A 10,303-nucleotide genomic window follows, 5' to 3' on the forward strand; every position below is an offset into this window, starting at 1 on the left:
GCAAGCAACTCGCTGGAAAAAAAAAGTAGTCATTGACTCGCGTTAGTCGGTGCCCCAAGCCCACATGGCCTCAGCTCTGTAGTACGCACGGAGGAAAAACCAGCACTCTATGTAGTTTGGCCTCTGTGATGCCGTTTGCATGTTGTACGAACACCTGCAGAAAAGCTACAACAGAATGCTAGTTGCGCTGAAACAAGGTGGGCTCACATATGTGCCCATGGAGACACACAAAGAATGTGCTGCTGCGCGTGCTTGAAATACTGCAGCTGAATGCACATTCAACTGGTTTCGCTGAGTTTTGTATGGTTTCTAAATATCTCAGCCCTACTTCGTATAACAGTCTGATGCGTTGCTATCGCACTCATTGCTTTGGCCCTGGGCCAAAACTGTGACTGTTTCTTCCACCATTTGTTCGCTCTGCGTTGGTACCCTCACTCCCTCTTGTCTCTGAGAATTTCGCGGCAGCCACCCAATAGCCCTACTTTCATCTCGGGTCTGAGACTGCACAATAACTAGTATGCCCATACATGGTGTTTTATGGGATGATAAATATAAACAAAAAAAACCCATCTGCACCATGAACAGTTATACTATGAATGGCAGGAACTGTACACCTGCAGAAAGTTTGCCAAAATGTTCTGTCGACATTTTTTTTCCACGTAATATTTCGCCCTGTATGAACATCTGCATGTAATCAACACTTGCTTTACAAATGGTATATTTTGCCTTGGAAATGATTTACAGTCGACTCCCGGTAATTCGAAGTCGCTGAATTGGAAGTTTCGGTAAAATAGAAATGAGCAAGTGGTCCCATCAGTTTTGCATGCAATCGTATAGAAAAAAATGCTCAATAATTCGAAGTTAAAAACCCATAATATTGCTTAATTAGAAGTTTTTTCAATCGACAGTTTCGTCGCGACCGTAATTTTACAGTAAAATGGGGAACTTTTCATATGCCAAAACATCTGCCAAACCGCGCTGGTGTCTTTGCCATCACTACTGTCCGCAGCGTCACAAATCTTGAAGCGGCAATCTTTTTAACGCTGGCGAATCGCATCGGCAGCATCGACTGACTCTTTAGTTGACTTTTGTCGAGACTCGAGTGTGTCACCGCGTTACCCGCGCGCTGGGTTGATTCCACACGTGTTTCCGCGCTTCTGATTTTGAGTGTTGTGGTGGTGACGTACGTTTGATAATGGCAACTCGTGCATAGAGAAAGAAGAAGACAAGAGCGGACACTCCGCAAAACCTGGCCTGGTTACTCTGGTTACTCTGGTTTTGGCCAAGGCGTATGACAAAGTGGAGCATAAAATACTAATAGAGCAGATGGAAAGGTCACACTTACCAAAATACATGACATCATGGGTAGCAGAGTTTTTAAGGGAGAGAGAGTTTTATTGCTTTCAAAGGGGTTGTTTTTCTAACAGATATCGACAATACCGTGGCGTACCACAAGGTGCAGTGCTCTCACCGGTGTTGTTTAACATCTTCCTCAGTTCGATTCCAACACATAGCGATATTCATTTATATCTTTACGCAGATGACATTGCTTTCTTTGCGACAAACAGTGATCTGCAATTACTTTATCAGACATTACAGAATTACCTAAACATGATAGAGGAATGGCTTCAAAAAATTGGAATGTCTCTAAATGTAAACAAAAGCGCGCTTCTAGCGTTCTCGTTCAGGGATCCTGTTAACATCTCCTTGATGTATGGCACAGAGCAGATTCCCCAGGTGGATTCACTTAAATACTTATGCATCATATATAACAGCTCGTTAAATTGGAAAAGCCACATCGATCACATTGCGTCCAAAGCAACACGAGCCATGGGGTGGTTACGCAAGCTCAGCAACATAAAAAGGGGGTTGCGAAGAAATACATTGGTAATGGTCTATAAAATGTACATTCGTCCTATCATGGAATTCGGCTGCGTCTTATTTTCGGGCAGTGCGACATATAAAATGAGACCGCTAATACTATTAGAAAGGGAGGCCTTACGACTGTGCCTTGGACTGCCCAAGTTTGTTGCTAACAACGTGCTATACATGGAAGCGCGTCTACCGTCATTGTTAAATAGATTCAAAATGCTTACTATCCAAACATTTTTAAAACTATACACTGTGCCCCAGAGAGCATCCTTTTATGCTTTTATTAAAGAACCAAGTTTATTTTTTGAAACTTGGTGGTCACGATTCCACTGCCCACAGATCTTGTTCGTTCAAGCGCTGCTAGAACCACTGAACGTCAAAATAAAACATATTTTCACAACAAGAGATGTTAACTTAGATCTTATGATAGAATTTGAGAATATTTATCCCTCTAACGCAAAGCAAATGCCATTTCAATATTTAAATGATCGGCTGCAGGATTACTTGGCGCATTTGAACTTGAACAACATAATTGCGACCGATGCATCCGTATCAAATGAAAAGGCTGGGGCAGGTATCTTCTCACGTTCCCTTGACTGGTCCTTTTCGGTTAGACTCCCAGATTACACACCAATATTCATGGCAGAATTATTTGCTATTGTACTGGCACTACGGAAACTTCCTTTGGGCGAATCGGAAGCAGTCGTAATTACAGATTCTTTTTCAGTATGTGCTGCTCTGTCTTCAGGAGCCAACTTAACACTTATGCACATGTTTCGACAACTCATACCGACAAAGTTGAAAAAACTGCAGCTCTTATGGGTACCAGGTCATCGTGGCATATATCTCAATGAGATGGCGGATGCACTAGCCACAGTATCTCTTAGCGGTCCCATTATCCCGATTTTGCCTGATACGGCTTACGCGACAGCAATAAGGTTTAGAAACCTCTGTTTGCGTGAATACGACTGCTACTCATTGGATAAATATCGAGATTTCGCACATCTAAGATGCCGCTGGAATAGACAGTGGTGTGCAACACGGCACTTGGAAGTTACTTTTACAAGATTGCGTTGCAGAATTCCTCAACTGAATTATTATTTGCATAAAGTTGGTCTAAAGGCGTCACCTTTATGTCAGACTTGCCAAAAAATGGAAACGATAGATCACTTCTTTTTGTTCTGTCGCCGGTATTCTCATCAGCGGAAAAGATACCTGGTAGCTCCACTTGAAAAATTGGGATTAGAATTAAATGTGGCAGTAATTTTGTCGTTTGGCAGCATTAAATTCGGTTATAGCCACAGGGACGTCTGCTCTGCGGTATTTGAATACATAATTGAAACAAAGCGATTGCCATGTTAATCTGCCTATATATGTATATATATGTATGTGTGTGTATGTATATATATATATATATATATATATATATATATATATATATATATATATATATATATATATATATATATATATATATATATATATATATATATATATATATATAGACCCACCATTACCTCTGTCTCAAATCGCATCTGATGGCCTGCATCGCTCCCCGCTCAGATATACTCCTTTTTCGATTTTCGGCTTTCCTTTCTATATTTTTTTAGCCCAAAATTACGTTTTCTTTGAAAAACCATTAGCCTTTTAGTTAAGATCCTGCCGCCCGGTTCTTGGCCGATCCCCCTTTGTGGGTGTGCGCCAGAGTGTCAAGGATCATCATCATCATCATCATCAAAACCTGGCCTTAGAAAGTGCGTCACGACTACGTAACGAACTAGTGCTCCCACCAAACGTCAGAGAGCGCAAGCGCAAAAAAAAAAAAACACAGTTATAATCAATGCAACAAAATTGTTTTCACAAATTAATAATTACACGCCCAAACTTGGTATGTTTTTTATGCATAAAAACGATGTATTCAACACACCTTACGCGATTATTTTTCTTCAGCCGTACTGTCATAAACACCATCTACCCAGCGACAAGCCATAGACAAGCCCATGCATGACTGACAGCGAGAAGCTTTCGTCGCTTTCGTCAACGTCGGCTGCGTCGGCGTTTTCAAGCGTGAGATAACAGGTGAGGTACGTTTTCAAGCGAAGCTTGTTGAATGACATGTTGTTGGTCTTGTTGGGTCATTTTTTCAGAAAACGGTTACGCCTGCGCGAAAAAGACACCATGCAACAAACATAGAAAGATGCACACACACACACGTTGCGCTTCGTGTGTGCGAGTTTGTTTCTTACATGGCGTCTCATTCACGCAGTTGTAACCTTTTTCTGAAGCTTGTAAGGACTGGGAGGTTCGCTAAAAAGAAAGTTTGCGGCTCTCTGCGGCGGCTAGACGGGAACATTGTGCAACGTATGCAGTATAGCAAAGGCGACGCGTGCTGCGTCTGCCACGGACGCGAGCGTCTGTGCGCTGAGCATAGCTGGGCAGCTAGGTCATAGGCTCGGTGGCTCGGTGCAAAATATTGAGAAGCGTTCGCTGGGCCTCGCAAGCTTCACAACGCGTTTCCCGAAGGCTCGGAACACGAATAATTCTTGGTGTGCCGGAGGTAAATCTGGACTAGCCAAGTGGCCATCATCTTCGTTTCTTCGCTAGCCTTGTGCCACTAGTGCAAGCTGCCCACAAATTTTTTTGACGTTTCCAATATAATTTTACCGCACAAATTTCAACTACGATTTTTCTTCCCAATTTACTGCTGATACTGCGTTCGCGCGAAGATGTTCTAAAGTACCCAGGCCGCGATACCATTGCATTACAAGGGATAGCGGCCTGGAAACTTCTGAAGATCTTTGTACGTGGTCTGGACGTCTATCTTTGTAAGTCAGTTTTATGGGTCAGAGATGTCTGGTTTTGTATTGTGCATCGATTAGCTAATCATTCAAAGGGGTTTGCTGGTACACTTATGACGTGCACATATCTTTTTCGTAATTTGACAACGAAGCATCCACTTACTAACATTTTCAGACCGCGCTGACGCCATGCCGTCCGGCGGTCCAAGCTACGGCAGCTACTGCTGTGTATCGTGGTGCTTCAACAATGGCAGAACCCACAAGAAGCCTGGGACGAGTTTCTTCCGCGTACCACGGGACGGCAGGTGTGTTAAAGCTTTTGTATGGTTTGCATGTCTGTAGGCTTACTGTTCGTACTTGCTAAGTGAGGGTAACAATAAAAAATCACTATTCAAGCACTTCCCCTTTCAGCTGATAGTTCATTGCCAATGCAGGATGAAAGCATGGATGCAGTATGCTGGACGCGATGATCTCCTGAGTAAGCCGGCCAGCCTATTGTACGCAACGTACAGGGTTTGTAGCGACCATTTTACTACTCAAAGTTTCATGGACCCTGGGCACACAAGGCTTACAAGAGTGGCTGTTCCCAGTGTGCAACCAGCTGCACCATGTAAGTGATTGACTGAAACTCAAATATGTGCAATAGCAGCCACTTGTATTGAATCAGTGGCGACAGTTAACCGTGAAGATCTTTGTAGCCGATGGAGAAACCTCACTACAGAAGTAACACTTGGAAAGTCTTAAATTCTGTGAATTGTGGGCTATTACCTTCCTAACAGCAGCTTTACATTTCTGTCATTTTTTGATGCTCTGGACCTGCGCAACTTGTTTTGAAAGACTTTAAAGGGCTATTTCTCGTTATCTTCAAGCCTGAGTGCACATGTACGTATACCTTTCATCAGTGAAAGCTGCCACTGTTGATAATTCCAAAAATCACAAATTACTTGTTTCCTAGTTGGTGCCGTCTCTTTTCTTCCACGTTCGACCAATTTATGCGTTTGAAAGAGCTGTTTAAGTTTCCCCATGCTACAAGCTTTGTAACTTCTACCAACTGCACATATATGCAGGTTCTCTGAGCGTCGCTTCAAGTAGTGACTGTGACATGGCTGCAGAAGCTGCACTGCAAGGTGCGGATGAGCTTCAGTTTGTGTTATTTTAAGCCTCTTACTGACACATTGTCATAATTTCATCTCTTCAGGACCTGCGGTAGAGGCTTCAAAAAGCGGCTCCCACACATTGAGGTGCCCCGATGAACAGGGTGCGTTCAGTGTCGCGATTTCTTTTTTTTTTACCCAAATTGACTGTTGACCAAACCTCTGCAGGTGGCAGCTCCCTTGTTGCTGGTGAAAGAATTTCTGATGATTTCGTCTTGCCGGAGAAAACCTTAACCAGTCGTTCAGCTGTCACAAAAGGAACTTGTGTGGCCGGTAAGTTGTATGTTCACTTCAACACCAGAGTGGATTGATATAGAGACTTCCGCAGGCCGCTCGCAAGATTGTTCCGACAGCACTGTCCGAGGCACTGAACAAGCTTTACAAGACCCTCCAGAAGACGTCTCCGCCAACAGCTCCACGCCTGAGTGCCTTAGAGAAAATGGTGACTATGCTTTTATCGCAGCAGTTTTTAATGTGCTATTTTATGTTTAGGACATTCTGAGGAAACTATCCTCAAAAGGACACTACGTGTGCACTTACAAAATGTAAGGGTGGGCTCTCAGTGATTTTCATTTTTTTTGTGCATTGTCAACATTGTGAATGGTTTGTTTTTAGGTAGTGGAATCGAAAACTTTGTACCACAGAAAGTTGTGCACCTTGGGTCTGAAAGAGCGAGGAAAGTGCTCGTATGGGATTAGTTGTTCTTCGCTTTTACATCAATTTTTTTGTTTATTGCAGTGCGTTCCTGTGTGCCAGCGACAATGTCTCCATCAATGAAGTACAAGCAAACCATTTAACATCTGCAAGCCAAAGTAGCAGCACAGCGGAAAACTATCAAAAGACTGCAGAGACAGCCTCACCAAGCACCGTCATCGACTTCGAAGGCCCTTGAAGTTATCCGACCGCACGTCACCGAGGAGGTTTTTAAACTTCTTTCTGCACATGTTCGCTTGAGGCCCAAACGCAAGGGCAAGCGGTTTCCCATGTGGTTCAAGAATTTCGCTCTTCACTTAAACTTCCGAGGTCCGCGAGCATACCGATTTCTGGCTCCGTATTTTTCTTTGCCCTCCCGGCGTTCATTAAGGAGGTGGCTAGCTAATGTAAAGATGACTCCAGGCATAATTCCAGGAATCCTTTCTTCCATTGCAACAAATACTCAAGCTTGGAATGAACGGGACCGAGTGTGCGCTTTAGTTTTCGACGAAATAGCACTAAAAAAAAATTTGTACTATGATGCTTCAAGAGACGTTGTCCAGGGTTTTACAGATGATGGCACTCATCGCACTTCAACCATCGCTGATCGAGCACTGGTTTTTCTTCTTGTTGGTGTTTCGAGAAAGTGGGTTCAACCGGTTGCTTTTACTATAGGGCACACATCAACACCATCATCTGTTATGCATAACTTGCTGGTGTCACTCATTTTGGAGCTTAGGAGCATTAATATTGCAGTGAAAGCAGTCATTTGTGACCAGGGCAGTTCAAATGTAAGTCTCGCTAACCAACTAAGAGTGACTGTAGCAAAGCCTTTTTTTGAAGTTAATGGTGAGCGGGTATATTACATTTTTGATGTTCTGCATTTAATTAAAACAACGCGCAATAATGTCCAAGCACACAAGTTATACATTGGGGATGACATCGTTAACTGGTCGCACAATGTAAGCCTTTACCAATCCTCACATGAGTTGCGGTTGCGATTGGCTCCAAAGTTGACTGAACGGCACGTTCATCAGAAACCTTTTTCTAATATGAAGGTCAGCAGAGCAACTCAGGTCCTCAGTGCATCAGTTTCGATTGCTATCACGGCAATGGTGTATGCGAAGGTGCTGCCTGCCTCGGCCATCACTACAGCTCAATTTTGTGATCGTATGGACAGGATTTTCGATGCCTTGAACAGCTCGAGTAAAAAAAGAACTTCGCAAAAGCTGCGGCATGCAATCATGAAAAATGATTTAGAGCTGATTGACTTCCTCCGAGGCCAGCTTCCCTGGATTGCATCATGGCAGTTTGTTGGCAGACGTCAACCACAAACCATCGTAGGTTGGCAAATTACAATTCAGGCAATTTGTCAACTATGGGACGACCTCTCCAAAAATTACAATTTTGAATACCTGTTAACACGCAGGCTTCAACAGGATCCTCTGGAGAACATATTTGGCCACATTAGGCAAAAACAGGGTTGCAACACCAACCCCAATGTAGCACAATTTATTTGTGGCCTGAAGCACATCTGCATAAGAAAACTCTTCAAGCTGTCAGAATACGGAAATGTCGAGGATGATGAATGTGACCTCCTCCTGGAGCAGCTCTCGCCATTCTCCCTCACCAGTGCGTCTCTTGTGGATAATGAGGAGTGTGCACAGCCACAGCCTGACGACTTTCCCGCTCTAGACGATCTCTCTGAACTTGCGACAAACATTCACTCCCATATTATCGATGACTCCGCTGCATATTATGTAGCTGGAGCTGGTTTTCTCATCAAACACTTCCTTCGGAATGCATGTGACGGTTGCAGTTGCCCACAGTTACTGAAAGACGACAGTGAGACGCTTAAGGGTACCCACCAGTATTTCACAATGCTCAAAGCATACCACGTCCCCAGCAAACTTTTTGGGAATATCACTGTGCCATCAGAAGCAGCTTTTGCATATGTACAACAACTTGAATCTCACTTTCTTGCCATAATTGAGGCCACTGCACATCACCTGAAAGTGTGCGATGTTTTGTATCACCATCTGTCAAGTGTTGGCGATTTTCATTTCTGCTCTGCTGGGTGTCGCGCTAAGTTTCTGAAAATGTTTTGCCGGGTTCGTTTATGTTGGAATGTGCGTTTTGTGAACTGAAACTTAGACAGGGTTAGGTTCCAGTCTTCAATCTCGGGCATGCAGCTTGACAAGTTCAAAGGTTAGCAATTAGCGGCGGGTTTACACTAAAGTATTCGAGTTGAGCCGAATCCTGCAATAGCTTTGTTATGTTATTACTTCGTTACAGCAGACTTTATTATGGTCTTATATGCTTATATTCAGTTCAACTGGACTAACCACTCCTTCGTTGCATTCATTGTTTTGGTTACACGCTATGAGGAGTACGAACACTGTGTATTCGCTCGAAGTGATTTGCATAACCTTAAAAAGAATGTTGGGTATCCTGTCTGTATTTTTTGTAGCAAATACGGGCGAACTGTACACTTTACTGTGGGTCGCTTGGTCACTGTGTATGCTTTATCTCTCCAGCTCAAGTAATATATCGATAACAAAACCGCTTGTTGAAATGTCTTCGAGCGGGTAAGGAACACAGTATGAAGTGGGCACGGTTCATGTTATCACGCTTTTCGTATTTTAGCTTCTCATCAACCTCCTCATTTTGCCCATCAAAATTTTCAAAAGAATACCCAAACTTGTAGCGTTTGATGGGGCTGCGGACGCTGCCATTTTATTTTTATATAGCTTGTGAGTGATAACGTACGATGCAGAGCCTTTGTGAAAAATAATGAGCCAAAGTGGTTTCCTTCTGCTATTTATTAGCCCTGTAATACCGCTCTCGTAGCACCAATTAAAGTCCACAATTCTGGATAAAGTGATGACTACAATCTATTTTAGCTCGCAAGCGTCACAGCAACACCCAGATGCAAATCACTTGGGATCTTAAGTTTTTGATGAAGGCGACGCATAACAAAAGCCACAAGACCTGCCAGTGTTGTAGCATAAAGTTTGTCTTTCACGTAGTGAGCAAGCTGCAAAGCCCTACCTTTCTGAGGACAAGCAGGCATCAAGTCTGCTTTTTTTCATTTTGGACTAGCTGTTCTTAAGCACAGCCAGCACACTGCACCTTTGCCTTTCTGCTATATTGTGTCGTGTGGTTTCTGTGCACTCTTTTTTTCTATGCATTATTTCGGTTAAGCCCAGGCGTGATTCGCGACTTCATTGCTGTGTATATGTCACTTCTTCCTTCTTCATCAGCATTGTGCGCTGTGTTTTTGCCATAGATCCTTACTTACCCACTGGCCCAGTGTGTCATACTTCACCAGCTTCTCGGCTTCTGCCAACTCTAGCGATGTGTGCGTTGTCTGTGTTCTCTATGTATTTGTTACAATATTTGTTACAATTTATTTGTAAGGCGAGATGCATTTGTTGTCTACCTTTGTCATATTGTGCTTTTTATATTGTCATACTCTACCTTGCCTTTGAATAAAACATTGCGGATGCTCTGTTTCTTTGACTGATATATACATTGATCACTTGTTCCAAAAGAAAAACACAAGCGCGATGAATAAAACTGTAGTGAATTATCATTACCTGCATCTCTTTTTATTATAACTTAATCGAAATAAAAATTACGTCACGACCGATTCGCACGAACCACTGAACAAAACAAAGAATCGCTAAATCAAAACGACCTACAAAAACTATCCATCTGGGCGATGAATAGTGGTCTGAAATCATGAACTTTCGACATAGCCAAACGTCGGTTATGCAAAGTAAT

At 43.0% G+C, this 10,303-nt stretch overlaps 1 protein-coding gene across 3 annotated transcripts; it reads left to right on the plus strand.

Annotated features, from left to right (window-relative positions):
- Positions 1–3,848: 3,848 nt before the first annotated feature.
- On the plus strand, positions 3,849–10,045 carry LOC142804267 (uncharacterized). Of its 3 annotated transcripts, XM_075891020.1 has the most exons (8): positions 3,849–3,951; positions 4,846–4,975; positions 5,105–5,280; positions 5,738–5,797; positions 5,869–5,928; positions 5,993–6,097; positions 6,153–6,266; positions 6,563–10,045. In XM_075891020.1, the coding sequence occupies exons 2-8, from the start codon at positions 4,860–4,862 to the stop codon at positions 6,619–6,621; spliced, it is 690 nt and encodes a 229-aa protein (XP_075747135.1). In that variant the 5' UTR covers positions 3,849–3,951; positions 4,846–4,859; the 3' UTR covers positions 6,622–10,045. The 3 variants fall into 3 exon arrangements, 2 of the variants coding, with proteins under 2 accessions (XP_075747135.1, XP_075747136.1); XR_012894559.1 differs by having other exon boundaries at positions 5,993–6,266; positions 6,563–6,596; XM_075891021.1 differs by having other exon boundaries at positions 3,873–4,975.
- The last annotated feature ends 258 nt before the right edge of the window (positions 10,046–10,303 follow it).

This window comes from Rhipicephalus microplus, chromosome 3 (assembly GCF_043290135.1).
Source record: "Rhipicephalus microplus isolate Deutch F79 chromosome 3, USDA_Rmic, whole genome shotgun sequence".
Taxonomy (NCBI): Eukaryota; Metazoa; Arthropoda; class Arachnida; order Ixodida; family Ixodidae; genus Rhipicephalus; species Rhipicephalus microplus.